The sequence below is a fragment of the Otolemur garnettii genome, unplaced genomic scaffold (genome assembly GCF_000181295.1).
Source record: "Otolemur garnettii isolate 467f Iridium unplaced genomic scaffold, OtoGar3 scaffold00046, whole genome shotgun sequence".
Lineage (NCBI taxonomy): Eukaryota > Metazoa > Chordata > Mammalia > Primates > Galagidae > Otolemur > Otolemur garnettii.
The window spans coordinates 2095346-2119571 of record NW_003852441.1 but is presented as its reverse complement, the minus strand read 5'-3'; the positions used below and the strand labels follow the sequence as shown (position 1 = coordinate 2119571).

The following is a 24226-nucleotide window of genomic DNA, read 5'->3' as shown; positions in this document are numbered from 1 at the left end:
TTTTTTTTTTTTTGCAGTTTTTGGCCTGGGCTGAATTTGAACCCACCACCTCTGGCATATGGGGCGGGCGCCCTACTCCTTGAGCCACAGGCACCGCCATATTCTTGTACCTTTTCTATGTAAATTTTAAAATTGTGAATGACCTATTAACTCATTACATTTAATAATCCTTTTTTGGATTTTGAATGGAATTACTTTGAATTGCATATTATTTTGCTTTCTGTGGAGGAAGGTTCTATTTCAAATAAGCCCTTAAATAATATGGGATAGCCTGTAATCTTAGCACTCTGGGAGGCTGAGGCAGATGGATTGCGGAGCTCATGAGTTCAAGATCAGCCTGAGCCACAGTGAGACCTTGTCTCTGAAAACAGCCGAATGGCTCAGCACCCATAGCTCAGTGAGTAAGGTGCCAGCCACATACACTGAGGCTGATGGGTTCAAGACCGGCCCTGGCCTGCTAAACAACAATGACAACTGTAACCAAAATAATAACTGGGTATTGTGGTAGGCACCTGTCATCCCAGCTACTTGGGAGTCTGAGGCAAGAAAATCACTTGAGCCCAAGAATTTGCGGTTACTGTGAGCTATGACATCACAGAATCTTTTAGGTGGTGACATAGTGAGACTCTGTCTCAAAAACAAAAAAAAAATCAAATAACATGGGATAGCTGTTAATTGTATTTTTAGCTTTCTAGATTTAAAGATGCTTAAAACTGATTCTTTTCTTCTAAATTTTAAACTGGTTGTTAGAAATTATATTCTTCTTTTCATTCTTATTTAGGAAGATGACGTTTGGAAGAGTTAGTGACTTGGGACAGTTCATCCGGGAATCTGAACCTGAACCTGATGTAAAGAAATCAAAAGGTTTGTGGTGTTTCTATATTCCATATTTAGCCTTTACTTAGATTATTCATTGACTGTAAGTAAAAGACCACTTAAGGTTTAAACTGTTTATCTTGTGAAGTAACTACCATATTTTTCACTCTGTTTTTTTTTTGTTTTTTTTTTTTTAAATTTCAGAATATTGGTGGGGCGGTTCCCATAGCTTAGTGGGTAAGGTGCCAGCTACATATGCCCAGGCTAGCAGGTTCGAACTGGGCCCAGACCAGCTAAACAACAATGACAACTGCAATAAAAAAATAGCCGGGCATTCTGGCAGTCACCTTGTAGTCCCAACTACTTGGCAGGCTGAGGCAAGAGAATCACTTAAGCCCAAGAGTTTGAGGTTGCTGTGAGCTGTGATGCCATGCACTCTATGGAGGGCAACATAGTGAGATTCTAAAAAAAAAAATTTTTTTTTTGAATATTAGGAGGTACTTATTTTGTTTACATCCTTAGTTTTTGTACAGACTAAGTCAAGTTACACACCTAAGTGTGCCTATCACCCAGATAGTGTATCCTGTGTACTGTGTGAATTTACTCATCCCCCAGCTTGATTGTCATTGACATTTTTATTTCCAATATGTGCACTTGGCTATTGATTTCTTAGTTCCAATTTGGATATTGAGTACATGTGTTGTTTCTCCATTTTTGTTTCACTTAGAAGAATGGTTTCCCGTTCTCTCCGGCTTGGCTAAAAAGATACTAGATCATCACTTTCTTATGGCTGAGTAGTACTCATAGTAAGCGTGTACCAAATTTTATTAATCCATTCGTGTATTGGTGGGCATTTGGGTTGTTTCTGCATCTTTCTGGTTGTGCATTTTGTTGCTGAACACATCCAAGTGTGGTGTTGACCTTTTATTAAGTGAACTTTCTTCCTCTGGGTATACACCCAGCAGTGGGTATGCTGGGTGAGATGGATGGTAGGTCTACTTTAAGTTCTTTGAGGCATCTCCAGAAAATTTTCCAAGGAGGTTGTACTAGTTCACTGTCCCACCAGCAGTGTATAAGAGTTCCCCACCCTGGCATCTATTTCAAGACTTTTCATTATGAGCCGTTCTCCCTGGAGTTAGGTGATATTTTATTGTAGTTTTGATTTGTATTTCCCTAATGATTAGAGGCATAGAACATTTTTTCATGAGTTTGTTAGCCATTGATAATCTTCATTTGTAAAATTCGTGTTGGCTCAGCACCTGTAGCTCAGTGCCTAGGGTGTCAGCCACATATACCGGAGCTGGCAGGTTCGAACCCAGCCCGGGCCTACCAAATAACAATGAGAACTACAACAACAAAATAAAATAGCCAGGTGTTGTGGCAAGCACCTGTAGTCCCAGCTACTTGGGAGGCTGAGTCAAGAGAATCACTTATGTCCAAGAGTTTGAAGTTGCTGAGCTGTGATGCCACGGCACTCTACCAAGGGGGGTGACATAGTGAGACTGTCTCAAAAAAAAAAAAAAAGAAAAGAAAAGTTTCTGTTTCCTGGAGCAGTGGCTCATGCCTGTAATACTAGCACTTTGGAGGCCGAGGCAGGTTGATTGCCTGAGCTCACAGGTTGAGCTTGAGCTAGAGCAAGACTTCAACTCTAAAAATAGCCAGGCATTGTGGCAGGCTCCGGTAGTCCCAGCTACTTGGGAGGCTGAGCCAGGAGAATTGTTTGAGGTGTCTGTGTGCTATGACACCATGGCACTCTATCGAGGGCAACAAAGTGAACTGTGTCTCAAAAGAAAAAAAGAAGTTCCTGTTCATGTCTTTTGCCCACTTTTTTTTTTTTTTTTTTTGAGACAGGCTAAAGTGCTGTGGTGTCAGCTTAGCCCACAGCAACCTCAAACTCCTAAATTCAGGTGATCCTTCTGCCTCAGCCTCCCCACTAGCTAGAACTATAGGCACCCGCCATGACACCTGGCTAATTTTTTTATGTTTTAGTAGAGACAGGTCTCACTCTTGCTCAGGCTGGTCTCAAACTCCTGAACTCAGGCAGTCCACTGCGTTGGCCTCTCAGAGTGCTGGGATTACAGGTGTGAGCTACCACGCCAGCCTTTTGCCTACTTTTTTTTTTTTTTTTTTAAGCAACAGGATAGAATTTATTGACAGGGAGAAAGATTGGTAAGCATGATAAGCAAAAGAGGGGGGAACAAAGCCTTTGGCAGTAGAGGGGAGTGATCCAAATGGGAATCCACCTTTTGCCTACTTATTAATGGACTTGTTTAGTTTTTTCTTACTGATTTGTTTGAGTTCTTTGTAGATTTGCTTGAATTCTTTATAGATTCTGGTTATCAGTCTTTTATCAGATATACGTGTATAACATGTAAATATTTTCTCCCATTCTGTGGGTTGTGTGTTTCTTTTGATTGTGTCCTTGACTATGTAGAAGCATATTAATTCACCCTGTATTTCTAGTCCTAAGTGAGTACAGTACAGGCTTCCAGTAATAACATCACTATAAATACAATCTCTTCCTCTGAATCAGAAGTTATTATTTTTACTTGACCATTACAGAAGGCACATCAGTTTAAAAAAAAATTTGCTACCTTTTTATTTAATGACAAAATTCCTACTCCAGATTGAGTTTGAAGTTTATCTTGAGGCCTTTTATATTATTAAAATGTTCTCAAAATCACTGAAAGTGAAATATATGTGAATATATTAACAGTTTGAATTTACATGCTTACTTTGTTTAATCAGAAGAGGGGCTTGGTCAAATCCAAGAGTGAGACACAAAACTTTCTTTTGCTTTGTTTTATCTTGTTTAGTTAATCTTTAAATCTCCTAGACAGTTTGTTAAAACATAAGAAATCTTTTTTGACAAGAGTATTTTTGGTGGCCAATTTTACCTTCCAAACAATTGATTTACACAGGAAAATTTGGGAAATGAGTATGAATCTAAACAGATGACACCTAGACCTTTTTAGTGTGGCTGAATTGACACTAATTTCTTAAGTAAAAGATACTACTGACTTGTAGGAAGAAAGCGATCTATTTTGATTAAGTATGTTTAAAATTAAGAGCTATTGTTAATCTTTCTTTGGAATTTAATGGGATTACATTTTTATATTTGTAGAAGAAATATACTTGCTTTTTTTTTTTTTAATTGTTTCAGGTTAATTGTGAGGGTACAAAGAATTAGGTTACACTGTTTGCCTTTGTTAGGTAAAGCTCCTCTCATAATTGTAACCTGCCATACACTGTGATGTTGTGCCCTTTAAGTGGGAGCACCCCCATCCTCGTCCCAACTCCCCTGCCCCTTGTTTTCTTGTGCCCCACTTTGAATTATTTTTTCTCTTATGTGGGTATTTATTAGATCGTCTACTGGCTTCATATTAGAATTGAGTACATATTAGAATTGAGTACATTTGATTCTTGCTTCTCCATTTTTGTGATACTTCATGAAGAAGAATGTGTTCCAACTCTATCCAGGTTAATATAAAAGATAAAAGTTTCCATATTTTTAGTGGCTGAATATCTGTCTTTTCAATGCAACTATTATTTGGATAATAAATTGTACCACTTAATTTTGATGAAAAATAAACTTTTTGGTCAAATACATAATATGTTGATAGAGTAAGCAAAAATGTAACAATTGTAGTAATTTAGACTCCAAAAGGGTCTGTTGCCTAGTTGACCTTACTTATCCCAATAATAGATTTTATTTCCTGTTTTGCCAAGGAAGTCTCAGGTACACAGTTGGGACTAAAGGGAAGTCTACACGGTTCATTCATTGAGTGTCTCTCTGCATACCTGTATTCAGTAGACAGGTTAAAAGATACAGATCTTCCAATCAAGAAACTTATAGTCCAGTAGTTGTGTAACTTGTGTTGGGTAAAAGATGAATATTAGGAAGGGCCATTGGTGATGGTGGAGCAGAGGAAGTGCCATATACCTCTGGGAGTAGGATATGCTACTCCTCCATGTAGATAGGTATGGATATAGTTATAGATGTTGGGTTCTGTGAATTTGTATTATGAGTAAAGATATGCAAGAAACTTCTCAAACCACTGTCTGTGTTCAGTCTGTTCATCTCACCTCTTCATGTTATTCCTTCCTTAATTCATTCTAAACAATAATGGAATGCCTACTGTATGCATCTCCTACTCTGGATGCTGGGAAGAAAACAAAGTTCCTATTCTCATGGAACTAAATATTATAATGGAGCAGACAGTAAACAGATAAGCAAATAACAGCATGTGTGCGAGTGTTTATCTGTGGAGGGTAGGGGAAGGTTCCGAACGTTTTAGAGGTGTTTGTCAAGAAAGACCTCACTGAGGAGGCAGCATTTTGAGTGGAGACTTGAGCACAGTGTGGGAATGAGCCTGGGCAGTATCTGGAGAAAGAATGTTCTTGAGAAGGAACAAAGGTAGAGCCTGAAGCTAGAGTGCTCAGTGTGGCTGGAGTGGAGAGAGCATGAGGATGAGTGGTGAGGAACAGAAGGTGAGTAAGTTGGAAGATTGCCAGAGACCATGGCAAGGATTCCAAGAGATCACATTGGAAGCTGGAGCAGGAGAATGGTACGATACGACTTACGTTTAGGAGGGGAGGGGGTAAGTCAGATCAAGGGAGGGTGACTGGTGGGATCACACCTTTGGTGCATAATGCAGGGGTACATGTCAGATCTATTAGTATAAAGTATACATGTCTTTTTTTTTTTATTGAATGGTAACTGTGTACATTAATGCACTTTAAGTATACATGTCTTAACACAATAACTAAGTAAATGAGATGAGGTATATATTAACCAGTATGATGTAATCATTCCTAATTCTATATGAAATCAGCACATTGTACCCCATAAATGCATTAATGTATACATGATCTATGTGTTTATGATTTAAAAAATAAAAATTAAAAAAAAATAAAGGGATTACTCTGGTAGCTGTTTAGAAAATAGAATGTAGAGGGTCAAGAGGAGAAGCAGAAACAGAACATTCTTGCTGTACTCGATAAGTAAGGGATGATAGTGGTTGTGGATTAGGCTGCCAGTAGAGGAGCAGTAGTATTTGGATTATCTTTGAAAGTAGAGGTGACAGGATTATATCTGTGCTGGAAGCCCATCCCTCATGGGCTTGCATTATTAATATAATTGAGACTTGCCTATAGAAAGAAATGAGTAGGAATTTCTGCAGTTGGATTGAACACATTCATATATCTTGGTATTTTTGGTAGTAGTCCAGACTTCTCTCTAAGAATAATATTTTTAGTGTGGGAGCCTAGGGATGAGGCTTCACTCAAAGCATTTGAGTGCTGTGTGCTAGGCACTGTGCTTAACGCCGGGGATACAGAAAGAGGCTGTCATTTCAGTGTGTTTTACTCATACGTGGTTCCTTGTTAATGACCCTGACTTGTTAACCATGTCAGGTAGTTATCCTACAGAATGCTCAGCCTTCTTGACTGTCTAGGCTGTGTCACTGTGGATTTAATCCAGCTTACTCCTCTCTCAGCTGCATTTCTTGTAAACCAGAAGTTATGCCTAATGTCTTGATGATTCACGTTAATACATCTTTGGTAAAACACATTATAAATGATGTTCCATATGGTGTTTTTGAAAGACTCTCTATGTATTGGTATATACGTTAAAATACTGCCTGAAATGATTCCTCCAAATTCAATAACAGTTACTTTACCTTTTCCCTTTACTTTTTGAATTTTCTTACCCTTTCTCTGTCCACTCTTATCTCCTTAATCATCCATCCAATCCCTTCTCCATGGCTTCCCACTGCACTGGACTAAAGTCGAGCCTCTTTGCCATGACCTTCCCTTGAACTCTTCACAGACTGAGCTCTAGTGGGACTATTCTTTATTTTTTTTCCTGAGGTTTCCTCTCTCGTAGGGCCTCTGCAATTGCAATGGCTTTCTTGCAGTGACCAGCTCCTCTCTTTCATCTCAGTGTCATCTGTTCAGAGGACCTGCCCAGCCTACATGATCTGCAGTCGTCTGTGCTGCTACCATTTCATTATTTTCTTACTGTCTGGAATTATCTTGTTTATTTATTTGCATGCTAATATGGTTATTTCTTTTTCACGACTAGAATATTACCTCTGTTACCTCTACTGATGGAAAACAATCAAGCTAGTTCCATCCCAGTTGTTAAATTAATTGAGACCTCGCCTTAAGAAATAATCTCCTGACAGTAGTTAATTTGGTTTAAGGCAAAGTTAGGAAGTGAGCCTATTCAAATTATTAAATAAAACGGTAAGCTATGTTTTTCCTTCATAGAAATAAAGGCCTACTTCCTTGGTAATTTCTTAGCATGTGGTTACAGGTGTAGGCTTTTATGTCCTGAGAAGTTGAGATGTACTATGGCTTGGATAGAGTATGACTACTTTTTTTAGGTTGCCTGGGCTGAACTCAAAAACTCCTGGGCTTAAACAGTCCTCCTACTTCATTCTCCTGAGTAGCTGGGACTATAGGCTTGAGCCTGTTGTGCCTAGTTTAAGAATGTGGCTATTTAGAAAAGCTGTACTCTTACCCATTGTCTTATACAGAATAGAGATCCAGCGTGGGGCAGCATAATCTGTACTGAAAGCCCTTCTAAATGGGGGCTAGTCTGGAAGCTTTGAAAACATGACAGATGGGTTGATGTCTTCCATTGGATGGCTGGATTCTTACCAGGACCAATATGCTGGTTAGGATTTTGTTTATAATCTTAGTTGTAAATCTAACACTAGGTGATTGTTTCAAGTGAGAAGAATAGAAGAAAAATCCAAAACTAAAACAGCTTTTCAAACTATGATGTTTGCAAATTAAATACTGTGTTGTAAAAGCAGTATAATCAGTTTTTATTTATGGTAATATTCCTTAATGTTTTGGATGGGCTCACACAAGAAAAGAATATCCATGTCTGGAAGCAACAGCTTTTAAATAAGAGCATTTTAATATAAGGTTATGCATAAAATATACTTTTGGCTTTGTTTACCAGGATCTATGTTCTCACAAGCTATGAAGAAATGGGTGCAAGGAAGTACTGATGAGGTAAATCCTACTTTTAGTCTAAAGAAATTTCTGTTATAATAGCCACCCTTGTCTAAGTAAGGATCTAAGTTCTCTTTCTTTAGATCCCATGTTTAAGCAGCATGGCACAGTGGTCCCTTCTCCAAGATAGGACAACAGAGGGTGGCTCCTTCTTAACGTCTAACAGGTGTCTGGTGGTGGCAGTAAAGGTATCTTCAGTCCAGAGACTGTGGCCAAGGAAGGATAACCATGCTTCAGATTGCATCGTTAGCCAGCAGGCATCAGTAATCAGTGCAGAACAGAAGCTCAAAGCTTTCCTTCCCCACTGTCAGTTTTACTATTAGAAGTAGATGCTTGCGGCTCGGCGCCTATAGCTCAACCGGCTAAGGCGCCAGCCATGTACACCTAAGGTGGAGGGTTCGAATCCCCAGCCCGGACCCGCCAAACAACAATGACAGCTGCAACCAAAAAATAGCCAGACATTGTGGTGGGCACCTGTGGTCCCAGCTACTTGGGAGGTGGAGGCAGGAGACTCGCTTGAGCCCAGGAGTTGGAGGTTGCTGTGAGCTGTAATGCCACAGCACTCTACCCAGGGGGACAGCTTGAGGCTCTGTCTCAAAAAAAAAAAAAAAAAAAAAAGAAGTAGATGCTTGCTTTTTTGTGATAGTTAAGGACATTGAGAGATGTGGGTTGAAAAAGGAAAATGCTTTATTTTGGCCATCAGCTTTATTTTGACCATCATGTTGGATACCTGGCAGCTGACTCTGAAAGACAGTGAGTGTGGTAGTTATATATCATAGCCAGAGTGTGGTCCAGATTCTTTCATAAATGGAAATGTACTTCTTAATCCAAATAAATAGCAATGATATGCACATATAGTTGTATTTAGAGCATTGATAATATGCATCTTGATCCTCCTAATGAATAACTATTATCAACAGTTTAAATTACTTCCTTTAGGCCCAAGAAGAGCTAGCTTGGAAGATTGCTAAAATGATAGTCAGTGATGTTATGCAGCAGGCACAGTGTGACCAACCAGTAGAGAGATCTACAAAGGTAAGGATGACTTATGTTCTAACCCAATTGTGTAAAACTGAAAAGTGCTGTTTTCTAGCCATATAGAAATAAAAGAAAGAATATAAGGGGCTTCTGTGTCTGCCTTTGGAGGATTAAATGCTGTGGGGATTGTCCTCTCATCATAAGCACCTAGGAAACTGACAAACTAAATGACTATAATCTTGAAAGAAGAGTTACCCTGAAGTGCTCTCTGGCTTGCTGCCTGGAAGGAGTTTCCAGAGTGCAGAGAAGGGGAAATCAAACAGAGCCCAGAGTTTGGAGAGGCTTGTGTGACTAGAAGTCACATGACATGGCACCAGAAAAGAGGGCGCTGCCCAGGAACAGAGTTGCGGAGATGTTTAAGGAGGTCCCTTCAAGTCTGTGGCCGAGTATTTCCCTGTATATATGTGGGATAAAAATACACATGTCTAGGGAAACAATCCCCATAAATTAGTAGGCAGAATGCCTGGAACGTGGGGCTAGGAAAGTTTGTGAGCAGAACATCTGGCCAGGGCAGGCAGACTTTGTAATACACAAGGCATTGGTTAATGTCCTTATGCCTTATTCCTGTGGCTAAACTAAACCAAGTTTAAAAACAAGTTTTGAGAGGATTAAGCTGTTCTGTACATAACAGCAGTGCACCCAGCAACAGCAGAAAACACATTCTTTTGAAATGTATGCATGTGAAATACTGAGATATATTCTCAGCCATAAAATAACTTCTAATAGATTTTAAAGGATTGAAATCCTACAGTCTGTTCTCTGACCACAAAGAAATTAGAAATTAGTAACTGAAAGTCACCTGGAACATCCTCAGGTATTTATAGACCCTTCTCAGTCTTGCATGAGTCAGAAAAGAAGGGGAAGTTAGAAAATACCTTGGACTAAACTGAAGTGAAAACACAGTATTCATGGGAGAATGCTAAGGCAGTTCTTAGAGGGAAATTTATAGCAGTAAATGTTTATGCTAAACAAGAAAGGTCTCAGTCTCCTGTTAAGAAACTAGAAAAAGATCATGGAAATAAATGTAAAAAATAATGAACAGCATAAAATTGAGAGAAAATTTTTAAAAATAAATTAGAAAAAATAAACTTTAAGCCAAAGTCAGCACAAAGAAGAAAATAATAAGGATAACAGTAAATGTTGATTTTATAGAAAACAGGCAAATAATAAGGGAAAAACCAAAAGCTACTCTCAGACCAGTTGAATTGATAAATGTCTATCCAGACTAATGGAGGTAGAAAAGGTGATTAGGCATGAATTACTAATGCCAAGATTGAAGGAGGGCATTACCACAGGTTCTAGAGCAGTGTTTTTCAAACTTTTTATTATCTTACGGCACACTTGAACCTGTAGTTAAACTTCCACTAAACTTAAATTCTGTTGATATAAAAAAAAAGCATATACTTACTATGCTTTGAACGTCTTTTGAAAATAATTTAATTAATAAACTTTAAAAATTTTCGTGGCACATTGCACACCAATTGAAAATCACTCCTGTGGAGTTATTAAATTAATAATAGAATATTATAAATAACTTCCTCTTAATAAACTTGGCAACTTGGGTAGAACGGAGAAACTCTTTGACAGACACAAGTTACCAAAGCTCACACAAGAGTAGAAAACCCAAACAGTGCTGTCTCCATTAAATTTATAGTTAAAACCTTTTCCACAAAGGGAGCTCTAGGTTAATATAGAATTGTAAGAAGAAATAATATCAATTCTAGGCAAATTCCAGAAAAATGAGGAGGGGACATTATATCCCAGCTCTTTTGGTGAGGCCAGTGCTACCTTGACATCAAAAACTAGACAATCAGGCTCGGCACCCATAGCACAGTGGTTACAGTGTCTGCCACATACACCAAAGGTGGCGAGTTTGAACCCGGCCCAGGCCAGCTAAACAACAACTGCAACAAAAAATAGCCAGGCTGTGTGGCGGGTGCCTGTAGTCCCAGCTACTTGGGAGGCTGAGGCAGGAAGATCCCTTAAGCCCAAGAGTTTGAGGTTGCTATGAGCTGTGACTCCACGGCACTCTACTGAGGGTGACATAGTGAGACTTTGTCTCAAAAAATAAATAAAATAATGCAAGCAGACGCCTGTAATCCCAGCACTTAGGAGGCCAAGGCAGGTGGATTGCCTGAGCTCACAGGTTTGAGACCAGCCTGAGCCAGAAAAAGACGTCTCTAAAAATAGCCAGGCACTGTGGCAGGTGCCTGTAGTCCCAGCTACTTGGGAGGCTGAGGCAAGAGAATCTCTTAAAGCCCAAGATTTTGAGGTTGCTATGAGCTGTGATGCTATAGCACTCTATGGAAGGTAACATATTGAGACTCGGTCTCAATAAAAAAAGAAAAAAAAACCTAGACAATCAGCCCAGCGGGGTAGCTCATACCTGTAATCTCAGCACTCTAGGAGGCCAAGGCAGGAAGATCTCTAGATCTCTTGAGCTTAGGAGTTCAAGACCAGCCTAAGCAAGAGTGAGACCTATCTCTACTAAAAACTGAAAAATTAGCTAGGCATCATGGAAGGCACCTATAGTCCCAGGTACTTAGGAAGCTGAGGCAAGAGGATTGATTAAGCCCAAGAGTTTGAGCTTGCTGTGAGCTATGACTCCATGGCACTCTGCCCAGGGGCACAGAGTGAGACTGTCTTGAAAAAAGAAAGAAAGAAAGATCCCCTTGTTATTTTATAATGTTATGTGTGAGAAGTCTTAGGCCCACAGTGGAATTCTTACTCTCTTTATCCTGTGTTGACCATTGCTCTGCTTTGAGCCTCCAACTCCGGTTGCCTATGGAATGTACTTGGATATTCAGCATAAACTGCCTTGCATCATTACTGGATTGCTTCGTGCACACATGTCCCATCTCACAGATATCAGGGCTGCCAAATCCTCTCTGGTGTGTGTTTCCTCACCGATGCTGTGAATAACAGAAGCACTCAGCCTCAAGAGCTTGGTCTTAGGACTCTAGCAGATTAAAGTTCTTTTTTCCTTTATAAAGACTGCAGTGTGTTCCATGTTATGCCTCTATCATCATATGTTTTTTTGAGACAGGTTCTCATTCGGTGCCATGATCATAGCTCACAGCAACCTCAAACTCCTGGACTCAAGGGATCCTCCTGCCTCAGCCTCCCAAGTAGCTGGGACTTCAGGTGCATGCTGCCATGTCCAGCTAGTTTTTTATTTTGTGTAGCAATGAGATCTTGCCTTATCTCCCAGGTTGGTCTTGACCTCCTGGCCTCCTCGAGTGCTGGGAGTATAGGCGTGTGCCTTCATGCCCAGCCTTTGTCATCATTTACTGAATCACCTATGGATGATGATTTATGTTGTTTCAGATTTTGCTCTATTACGAACACTATTTTAATGAATATTCTCTCTTATGAATGTGCTATAGGGCTAACCCCTAGAGGTAGAATTACTATCAAAAGGGGGGAATAGTTTGGGCACGTGGCTCACGCCTGTAATCCTAGCCCTTTGGGAGGCTGAGGCAGGAGAATCGCTGGACAACAGGAGTTTAAGACCAGCCTGGGCAAAATATCAAGACTCCATCTCTATAAAGAAATTTTAAAAATTAGCCAGCTATGTCAGCACATGCCTATAGGTCCGGTTACACTGGAAGCTGAACCAGAAGGATCCCTTGAGCCCTAGAGTTCAAGGCTGTTATGAGCTGTGATTAGAACACTACACTTCAGCCCGGGTGATAGAGTAAGACCCTGTCTCTTAAAATATATGTGTGTGTGTGTGTGTGTATTTTACATTCTAATATCTGTTGCCAAAATGTAAAGATTTTGGCAAAATGGAAAGCTAGTCTGGATGCCAGTCCTTGCTTTGGGTAAGTTACTTAACTCATATGTAAATGAGGAAAAGCTGTCACATTTCACCTCCCAGACTGTAGTCTGGCATACAGGAAACCCTGGTGTTGACTGACTTCTTCCTTAACCTGTAACGGGAGCATCACTTATTACAGAAATGTACCTTAGCATTTTCCTTTCTTTTCTTTTCTTTTTTTTTTCAGCTATGACTCAAGACATGAGATAAAGGAGATCTGCTTTTGAAACATGAGAGAACTTTTCCCCTTGGTTGGATTCTTCAACACAGCCAATGAAAATAGAGCACTGTATTTGTTTCACTAATATATCACTGTTGTTTCCAAGAAAGAATGGGAGACAATCCTAGACTTCCACCGTATGCAGAGTTATGTGTAGACGTGATTGTTGCACATGATGTTCACACAGTGACAGTTACAAAGATACAAAGTGGTATTGTTTACATTGCTAGAAAATTATTAGTTTTCTACTGGCAATAACCTATTTCTGAGAGAGTTTTAGCCCACTGTAATAGACGGGGACCACGTCCTGTGGGAGGCAGAATAGCATAGAGCTGACATTGGGTGCCATCCTTGTAGCGGTAATTCATCCCTAGCAGCAGCATGAAGCAGGTGCCAGAGGTGCTTTGCTTCTCCTCCTAAAACAAACAGGTGAATCAGCCCCACCAAGAGCCAGGCAGCTCCAAATGGCAGTGTGGTGCTAGCAGCTTGTTTTTCTTCAGTAGGACAAGGTGATGGTTCATTGTGCAATCTTCCTTCACAGAGGCATTAGTTTTGGAAGGAATTTGACAGGTCATGGGTCAGGTCCCCTTGACATTGTCCTTCCTGAGATGCAGTATATTTAAAACCAATCTCTCCCCTGCTAACAGAAGGGTGAATCTAGTTTACTTTGAGCATTAGGATGTACTCCTATGGAACTCTGTGCTCCAGTTACTTAATAATAATAATGATCACTCCAGTTTTTCCCTTGAACAAAATAGTTCTTCCAAGATTGTGCCATTTTTTTTTTTAATAAAATGGGCAGGGTGGGTCAGGGGAGAGAAGTAATCAACCTTGTTTGATCGATCCCTCCCTCCGCCGTTCATTGCAGTGACCTGGGATGTGTGCAGTTGGTGACCTTTTTTATTCTGTCTTTAGGACAGTTGAAAGACTCACTGCACTTCTGCTGCGTCAGGACCACATGGCCATCAGCAGGGCCACCAGTTGGCAAGCACACTCCACTGGCCACGTGGTGCTAACGCTTCGTTCACACACGTAGCTATTTGAGAGGAAAGGAATTTCTCTTAGGTGTTAGTGCTTTTTGCTCAGACTTTGCAAAAAAAATAAAAATAATATATATATACACATATATATACACACATATAAATGTATAATTATTAATCACCTTTGTCCTTGAGAAAGTCTTGAATGAATAGAGAATTTATTCCATTGCAATATTTGATTGTATAGAGGCACACTGTTTCATCAACAGAAGAAGCAAAAAGGCTGTGTATAAGTTTTTGGTACTATGTACCACCTCTGTTATTCTTCTAAAGCTGAAGTATTCATGTACTTAAACCATATTCTATTTAATTGTGTTTGATTTAAAAATATATCTATAAATTATATTTAAAATTGTGTCAACTTTCTGCTTTCAGGGCATTTATGGCTCTTCTATTGAAATATGTTGATCCTTACAAATGTTTCCATTTGCTTTACAAAAACTCAGAACATGAGCCACTACTGGACTTAGATTTGTGTTCGGGTACATGGCATAGAATGGAGGTTTTTGTTTTATATATGCTGTGATTGATTCATTTTGGTTTTTTTTAACAAAATATTCCCATCCATTTCATATTGCTTCCATCTTTAAATAACAGAAAAGCAATATAAAGGTTATAGAATAAAATGTGGTTTTGGGTGATTTGCTGTTTCTGCATGTTTTGGAATAACAATTTCTGTAAGACTCTAGGCTATTTAAACTAATACTTTCAGTTAGATAATTTCTAATCATTTCTTTGTATACATGTTGTGCTTCTGAGCCAGAGATGCCAGTAGTTGTAAATTTCTTACAAAGAAAAGACAAGCAAGCTGGAGACTGGCTACTTTTTTCTGCCTCACCTGCTATGAGACACAGAAGCAGGGTGTGGCCTGAGATTATTAGCCGGATTTAATATTTGATCTAAAGTAGATCCTTGTACTTACTCAGAATGTGGAATTAGATTCGTCTAACATTGAGCACCCACAGTGTTCCAAGCTCTATGCAGTGTATCCACAAAATATTCCCTGCAGGGTTTTTATAGGTTTAAGGAATAAGTTGAACACCTTTTATCTTTATCATGTTGTTGGTATCAACACAAATTGTTTAAAAAGAAAAGGTGTTAGAAAGTGATTCCTCTTATAACTTGATGTCTTTATCTTTCCTGTAAGGTTTGATGAAAGTAAAAAGCAGATGTCAACCAAATCCAGTGAAGAGCAATAAAACAGCAACTTTCTGTAACTCTTTTTACTTGGGTTTCAATATTCAGTAGAACTTTATTGAAAACTTTAAGTAGTTTACAGTATTGGAGCATTGACTAGTTATAGGAATTGAGAAGGGAAGGTCATTCAGAACTGTAGAAATCACAAAGTCCTAACAGCTGATAAGCACCTGATGAAATGGCTGATCTTTTTCCAGTGACACTGGAAACCTGCCTGACTCACAGTAACTACACTCTTCCCCCCAAACTTCTTCAGGAGTGAAGGTCGTGTCTTCACAATGACCTTTTGTCTCTCTCCCCTTCCCCGTACACTGGTTGATTGGGCAGGGTTGAAGTCCTGATCCAAATAGGCCTGAGACACTGCATGATGTTGGCCAGCATTAGAGCTCAGGCCTCTGGGCCAGGACCTTTTTGTGCTAACATTCTTCCAAAGGATAAATACAACTCCACTTTTAGCAATTATGATAAACCAGAAATAGAAGGGGAATAAATAATGTAAGTTTATAGTGGGTAGGAGGGATAATTTTTATAAATTACATAAATACTGACCATTTCTATGTGGTAGGCAAGGTCTCGGGGCTTTGGTTGGAGCCATCAAATGGAGAGTAAACCCCATTAAAACCCTTTAAGGGTACAACTTGGGTGGCCCACATTCATAGTTACCCTCTGAAAGGCCCTTTAAAAATGAGTGCCCGCCACTGAGTAAGCTCCTCTGCTTGGGTGGGATGGCACAGAGTAGCAGGGTGGTGGTCTGGATTCTGGGCAGGCAGAGGTGGCTGTGAGGGCACTGGGGGAACAGTGTGAGCAAAGGCCCCACAGCCATTCATATTCGGGGGTTCTGCCCATCTTGCATGGCTCACAGGAGAATGCTTTAGTAATTTTGTGCAAACAGGTGTTTTTAAAGTCTGTTCCTTTCAAACCACCTTCTCTGGCACATTCAGTGTGTCACAAAATTCACTTGGACACATTAAACCCCTACCTGAGGGTGGTAGTGCTTCTGTCCCCACCCTGATACCACTGGGCACCTGTAGGACTGCATCCTGTCTGTCCTTGGGCCAGGAGCCTAGAGAGGAGTTTTAAGTTCAATTTGAAGGGAGCTGGGCTTTGCCCAGGTGCAAATGAGAGATGAGGATCGTGACAACTGTGGCATTTCCACCAGCTTCAGATATCTGAGTCTCCTGACTTTGGACTCATGCAGACTTAGGGAAATGAGCTGGCCTCTCCTGCATACCATACAGCTTGAGAAAGAAGCACCTGGCCAGGACCTGGGCCTTCAGACTAAGCGTGGCTCTGAGTAGCAGCCACTGCCTGTGCGTATCAAGTCCCAGCTCCACCCAGACCTGACTTTTCTTCATTTTGGCCAAGAACAGTATTTGTGACTTCTAATTACAGAACTTTTGGTTTAGTAAATGTTCACCCTGTACATGCCAGTCACAGGAAAGAATAGAACAAATTTCTAGGTCCCTGGAAGGTTGGAATAGCATCTAAAGTGGATGCTGGCATTTTTGACTTAAAATAGGCTTTAAACGCCTGTGAATGACCTCCTGTCCCCTCACACTCTTCCCCCAACCCCTGTCCTTCTCGAGTCACAGGCTCTCCTGCAGCCTGGAGAGGGAGGGTTGCCCTTCCCTTCCCAGTTGTTGTGTCATTTCATTTACCTGCAAGACTGGAAGCTGGGGGCTTAGGTGATAAGCCCCTGACTGGCTAGGGGTCAGCGTCTTGCTATCTGAGGCTCTCAAGGCAAGTCTTTATTAGAACAGGGTAAGGCCTAGAAGAGGTCACTGGATCAGTGTAAGCCTCCCCGCCAAGCTTTGGGATGTGTGAATTATTAGAAACCATACTAGTGTAAAATTACTGTTATGTCCGTATGATATAAAATCATGACGTTGGAAAAAGGTAGCTGGCTGCTGAACTAATTCCATAAAGTGATCAGCTTCTCTGGGCTCTCAGGATAACAATAACCAGCATAATTGAGTAACCTTACGTGCCAGGCACTAATTTCATTTGATCCTTAGGATAATCTTACAAGTACTTATTTTTTCTCTTATAAATGAAGAGACTGAGGCTTAAGAGGTAAAGGAATTTCCCCTGGGTCCTCTGCCCCACTGCTGTACTGCAACAGCCTCCTCCTCTCCCATTTGGCTGCCTATCCATACCCCTTGCAGGTGAATAACAGATAGCAAAGGCTTCAGGAAAACATAAGACTTTAAAATTGAAAACATCTCATCCATGACCTTAAATATGGGGTTTTTAAAACTTTCACACCCATCAGGACCCCGTGGAAGACTTACTAAAACTAGGTTGTAGAGCCTAACCTCCCAGAGTTTCTAATTTAGTAGGCTTGATGTGGACCCCAAGAATTTACATTTTTAACAAATTCCCAGATGGCTGCTGTTGCTCTGAAGACCACTTTTGAGAACTACTGCCTTAAAATCTTTCCTGTGAATTGGGAAATGAGTGTTTTCATTCACGTGCTACCCAGAAAGATCATTTGAGACCTGTTACGACTCAGTCACTCAAGCACATAGATCCTTTATCAGTATTCAGATGTTTATTCAAAGCTGAGAGCACCCTAGCGCCAACCCATTTTCTGAGGTCTGAAGCCATCAAGGCAAGTCTCTCTCCCTGGGGGAGGCTCAGTAGAGCCTCTGCCTGACCAGCCTCACCACACGGTCCTCAGCAGCCCAGCCCCAGTGCCTTTGCTGGGGATGGGGCCCCTGATGTTGTGCTCAGGACTAAGACTGTTGGAATCATGCTCAAGGTCTGGGGGAATCTTGTGCACAAATCCTATCCGATCCATTTCCTTTCAGTTTGCCCCCAAGACCTTGGTGCAGCTGCATCTGCTGACTTCTTTTTCAGGTCCCTCCTATGGGACCTCAGGACCTGGTTCTTTCATCTTCATCTTCTTTTCATCTTCATCTTCTCCCTCTTCTTTGTTTCTTCTTTGCACACATTTCCTGAGAGTCTGTCACAGGCCTGTTGTCACCCCATGAACATGCTACCCCCCTTCCTGGCAGTCCAGATGCTTCTGAGTCCCTACCCTCGCCCATCACCATTGTCCCTGAGCACCCTCCCCTGGCCAGTGCTGTCCTCATTCACACCCTTGCCACCTGGGGAGGGAGTCGGTGCACTCCCCTCTGCTGTCATCTCTGCTCCTGCTACTTCTCCAAGTCTGCAATCCACCACTCCAAACCGTCTACACGCTGCCGTTCCCACCCCAGGAAACATCACTATCCGGGTCTGGCCTGTGCTGTTCCCAAGAACGATGTTTTCCTCAGTCACACCCATGCCCAAAGGTGGTCATGTGCTCCACCTGTGCTACCTCTGGTTTCTCCTCACACTGCAGCCCACAGTAACTTCAAACAGTGCAAGTTTTGTAGGTTACAAGCTCCTCCTCCTGGAGTGAGTTAGGAGAGGAGGAAGAAATTCAGCCATGGTTCCAGGAAGATCCTCCCTTACTATTGCAAGTTAGGTTTTGTGAATCCACCTTTCAAAGAGCAATTTCAAAAGCCATAAGTAAGTGGTTTTGTTGTAAGGATTACAAATATACATCTACATGATAAATTGGAGATGAGGGAGGTTGGTTTTACATGGCGACTTGTTAACGTGGGATCACTCTTTCCTATGAAGGTGTCAGCCATGTGTTTGAAAAGTGCCCATCACAGACAAATTATGCACAAGAGGAGGAGATGCACTTTGGGAAACCAGCTCTAGGTATAGATACGGTGAGGACACTGATGTCCAAGACATGTATAGGAGAGTGAATAAAGTTGTTACTTGAAATGTGAGAATGAGAAAAAAGCGCTATTTTGTATTAATGTGTTACATATAATGTTATTTTAAATATGCATGTGTGGCTAAATAAATTAGATAATACGACTAGACATCGGACTATTTCTTCAACATCACTAGAAGTTTGAATACTGAGACCTTAATTAAATTTTTTCTCCTTAGGAAAATAGGGATTTTCTTGAAATACAGGATCACCTGTATGTTTAGTGGACTCCCTGTTGTCTGCTGAACAAAGACCAAATTCTGTATTTAGCACTTAATGGCCCTGACTGACCCAGCCTCCCAGATCTTGGAACACTAGACAAGGCCTTAAACTATGTGTATTTCCTGCTCTTTCCTCAGTGGGCTTCAGACTACAGAGCTAGTGCCTTTGCTCAAGCAGTGCTCACGATGTAAAATGTCCTCTTATCCTTGAAGACTGGCTCAATTTCTCCGCAGCTCCCTCCTCGCAGAGCCTTCCTCAATGCCCAGTCTGGCCAAGATCCCCTGCTATCCTCATACACATCCAGTTTGGCCACCTTGACAGTTGGTTCTAAGAGGCATGTCTGCTATAGCAGATGTGAGTGAACTATTCCCAGGAAAGGCCTGGATTTGACGCCGGGAGCATCACCCGGTGATGGCTGGGAAGAAAAAGTTTGCTATAAATGAACCAGCCTCAGCTAATGGCCTTCTTCCCAGCTCTGAACTTAGCCTGCCTGTGCCTTAGGGCCTGAAAGACGGCTTCTTCATTTCTAGAAAGAGGCTGACATTGACATGTCCTTGTGAGGCATTGCCCCAGCAGTTCACAATGTCCTGGTGCCCAAGTGTCCCTGAGATACTTCCTGGAGGTCTGAAAGGCCAGACTGTTTTCAGGATAGCACTAAGCTGTGGGCTGCCTTTGTCACCGGGTGATGCTTTGCACCAAAGATGCAAAAGCTACAGAGGGTGAAACTCTGGCACCTCAGCGGGGATCTGGGTAGTGACACTGGCCTGTACCACTCCTTACTGTGTTCTTCTCCATCCTGCACCATTACAGAAAAAGCTAGTTTGCCGTAAGAATATCCTTGGAGCAGTAACAACTAGTGTGTTAAATATCAACCCTCAAGTTCATGTTTTTAGATACCACGCGTGACAACATGGGAAGTCCCTAGAAAGCTGTCTCCTAAGCACTTGAGCAATTAATTGTCCAAGTTGAGAGCAGACGTTGTCACTGTTTTCATGGAACACTATTTTTACTTGAAAGAACAACAGACCCACTGGCTACTCAGAGTTGGGTACTTAAAAGACATTTTCTTGGCTTGGCGCCCATAGCACAGTGGTTAAGGTGCCAGCCACATATACCGAGGCTGCTGGGTTTGAACCCAGCCCGGGCCAGCTAGACAACAATGACAACTCCAACAAAAAAGTAGCTGGGGATTGTGGTGGGCCCTGTAATCCCAGCTACTTGGGAGGCTAAAGCAAGAGGATCACTTAAACCCAAGAGTTTGAAGTTGCTGTGAGCTGTGACGCCACATCACTATACAAGGGCAACATAGTAAGACTGTCTCAAAAAAAAAAAGAAATGTAAAAACAACAGTCACCAATTATTTTTGCTTTTAAAAGTGTAGCTATTTTTCATAATATGTCACTTATAGTTAATATTACTGGGTCTATTATTTTTCTAAAATGAATTATAAATATTTAAAAATATTTTTTGGGTGGCACCTGTGGCTCAAAGGAGTAGGGCACCAGCCCCATATACCAGAGGTGGCGGGTTCAAACCCAGCCCCAGTCAAAAACTGCAAAAATAATTAATTAAAATATTTTTCCACTTTAATTTCTGATACAGTATCTGTCACTAGATGCAACGCACATAAACCAAAGCTCTTTGAGATCCTCCAAACTGTTCAACCATGTGAAGAATTTCTAACATAAAAAAGTTTGAGAACTGATTCTTTAGTTCCAAGTTGAGGCTCGTGCCTCCACACCAAGCAGGCCACACTTTGTGTTCTGTGTTGCTTGCAGGAAGGTGGATTCAATTCCATGTTGCCGCACATCCTTGCTGTGGGACCTTTGGCCTTTCCTTCCCCTCTGTGTCATCAGTCGGAATGACAATACTAATGCTCCGCACCTATGGTGAGCTGTGTTGGAAGACAGAAATTCCATGACCCGAGACATTCAGTAATACAGTCAGAGGTCTTGATGTATCATGAAGAAGAAAGTTAGTTCCCTTGGTTCGTTACAAAGACCCTCTTTTTTTTTTTTTTTTTTTGAGATAGTATTTCGCTCTGCTACCTGAATAGAGAGCCATCGTGTCTTCATAGCTCATAGCAACCTCAAACTCTTAGGCTTAAGTGATCCTCCTGCCTCTCTAGTACCTGAGTCTACAGGCACCCACCACGACACACAGCTAGCTTTTCTATTCTTAGTAGAGACAGAGTCTCACCCTTGCTCAGGCTGGTCTCAAACTCCTGAGCTCAAGGGATCCTCTTATCTTGGCCTTCCAGAGTGCTGAGATTACCGGGTGAGCCACTGTGCCCAGTCAAAAGACCCTCTTTCTGATAACATTATTTTCAAGGTCACTGTTTCACTGCAGACCCAGTGGCCGCTGATTCTTCTTTAGAGGCGTCTCTAATGAGAGAATTCACTTCTAGCTGTTGTGTAATTGCTGACACTGGGAAGCTGAGGTTTCCCTTTTTCTCCTCACTGTGGTGAGAATTGCTGATTTATATATATCCTCACCCAACTCAAGAGGAAGGGAACACCCGGTGCTGCCCACAAGGCCCAAAGCCATCTCCTCTGCCTCTTGGGGACCTGGCCCAGATCCCTGCCTGAGGTCAGCCACACAGCACACAGCAGTTGACGCCTCCTCTCTCAAGGAGGAAGCAAAACCAAGTGCATATGTGGTCTCTAGGCAGAAATAAGCAAAGCAATCCAGTGGGACCAGACAGGAAGGCCCGGCACTCTGTGAGGTCCCCCCATGGCACTGGGTTGACAGGGAGGGGCACCAGGAGTGGCCGAGTCCCACTGTCCTTCCTAATGTGGGGCCCCTGCTCTGGAGAATCTCCCCCAAAGCTGAGGATGGGGAATTAGGGCTGGCAGGTCCATGAATCTGATTTCACAAGCACCTGGAGATCAGGGCATGAGCTCTCAAGAGGAGCTCACATCAGTCATGTCCCCAAAGGTCCCAAGTATTCATTCATGAGAATTTTAACTGTTAAAAAGTAAAGTAGGAAAAACATTTGGCAAAACCCAACACCCGTGTGTGATTAAAAACTCAGCAAACTGGGAATAGAGGGGAGCTCTACTCAACTTTGACACTGGGAGTAGAGGGGGACTCTACTCAACTTTGACACTGGGAGTAGAGGGGGACTCTACTCAACTTTGACACTTACCCAGACTCTAAGAATATGCAACCCCAAGAGTGAACCCTGCTCTAAACTACGGGCCTGGCTTTAGGTGATTAGGACAAATCGATGGGGTGTGCTGACAGTGGGGGTGGCTGGGCCATGGGGCTATGGGGGTGTATGGAGACTCGCTGTACTGTCTGCTCAATTGCTGTTAACCTAAACCTGCTCTGAAAATAGTCTTTTTAAAAAAGCAAACCAGATTATGTTGCTCCTTTGCTAAAAACCCTAAAAAGGCTTCACATCTGACCCAGAGGAAAAACCAAAGTCATTATAATGACTGATGAGACCCTACAGGGTCAGGCCTCTGGAGATGTCAGGGCTCCAGCCACACAGGCTCCACGCAGCCTCCTGCCTCAGGACCTTCGCACGTATTGGCCCTGCCTCTGGAATGCTCCCACTTGGTCTGCTCTGATGTCCCCACTGTCTTCAGGTCTTCATCAGATGTCACCTTCTCAGGGAGGCTATCTCTGGTCACGTTTTCTAAAATCATAGCCCTCCCTCTCTACTTCCTGCCTCTCTTCCCCTGTTTAATTTTCTCCTTAGCACCTGTCACTGGCTACCGTCCTATCTACTCACTCATTTTTCCTGTTCACAGTCTGCTTCCACCACCTGAGAATACACTTCATGAGGACTCCTCAATGCTTGTTGAATGAGAGCGTAAACAGGGCTAGAGCGCTCATGATGGCAGCTCATCTTGCATCCCCAGCACTGCAAGGCCTCCTGGGAGGCCAATGCTTCAGGGGTACTGGCTGAGCTGGAATCAGAGCCAAGGCTGTCAGCTGATCTTGGGCAAGGTTGTTGGAGGCGGCATCTTGTGGCAAGGTGACTAAAATCTTAACCAATCCTCCCTCTCCGTGGACTGTCTCCTTGCTTCTGGCTTTTTATCCTTCCATGTTTCCCAGCCCCTGTCTGACTAGCATGCACTTCCTTGAGACATGCTCAACTTAAAGGAGTCATAACATTTTTCTAAGCATCTCACATGACCTCTGTGGTGAGTTATTTTGTGCTGATTTTGAACTTTGACTGTTCAGTTTCAGTGTCAACCTTTTATCCATGTGGCCCTCCTGGTAAACATCTGTTATCCACACCTCCATCCTGACGGTCCTAGTCTAGTGACTGACAGCACTCAGTATGTTGAAAGAATGAATGAGATGTCCCAGAACAAAGGTGCCTCATTTAATAAAGTATCCTAGGAAAACTAGAGAGAAGATTTTCAAAGTAAGTTTTCATGTGTATGCCTTGAGAAAAGCTAAATTTCAAATGGATTATAAAAAATAAATGTGCTCTTTAGGAGGATCACTTGAGGCCAAGTGTTTGAGACCAGCCTTGGCAACATAGCAAGACTCCATCTCAACAGAAACTTAACCAGATGTGATGGCGCAAGCTGGTAGTTCCAGCTACTGGTGAGACTGAGGTGGGAAGATGTCTTGAGCCTAAGAGTCCAAAGTTACAATGAGCCATGACTGCACTCTAGCCAGGTTGATAAAGCAAGATCCTGTCTCAAAAAACAAATTTAAAAAGGTAAAAAAAGAGGCTAGGCATGGTGGCTAAAGCCTGTGATCCCAGCACCCTGGGAGGCTGAGGCAGGAGGAATGTTTGAGCTCAGAAGTTCAAGACCAGCCTGAGCAAGACTGAGACCCTGTCTCTACTGAAAATAGAAAAATTCACTGAGCATGTGGTGCAGGTGCCTGCAGTCCCAGCTACTCAGGAGGCTGAGGCAAGGGCATCACTTGATCACTTGAGACCAGGAGTTTGAGGTTGCTGTGAGCTAGGTTGACCCCTTGGCACTCTAGCCTGGACAACAGAGACTGCCCCCCCCAAAGAAAATTAATTGAAATAAAACAAACAAACAAAAAACTAAGAGAGAGAAAAAAAAAACAAACTTAGCTAAGGCAGGAAACCCAAA

The 24226-nt window shown here is 42.0% G+C and overlaps 1 protein-coding gene across 1 annotated transcript in view; it reads left to right on the top strand.

The window, feature by feature from the left end:
- The window catches only part of AKAP10 (A-kinase anchoring protein 10), a 77816-nt gene extending 63440 nt beyond the window's left edge, over positions 1-14376 (top strand). The window contains exons 12-15 of the mRNA XM_003791064.3: positions 782-864; positions 7793-7845; positions 8785-8880; positions 12891-14376. Coding sequence (XP_003791112.1) covers positions 782-864; positions 7793-7845; positions 8785-8880; positions 12891-12896 — 238 coding nt within the window. The 3' untranslated portion in view covers positions 12897-14376. The remainder of the gene's footprint in view (positions 1-781; positions 865-7792; positions 7846-8784; positions 8881-12890) is intronic.
- Positions 14377-24226: the final 9850 nt, after the last annotated feature.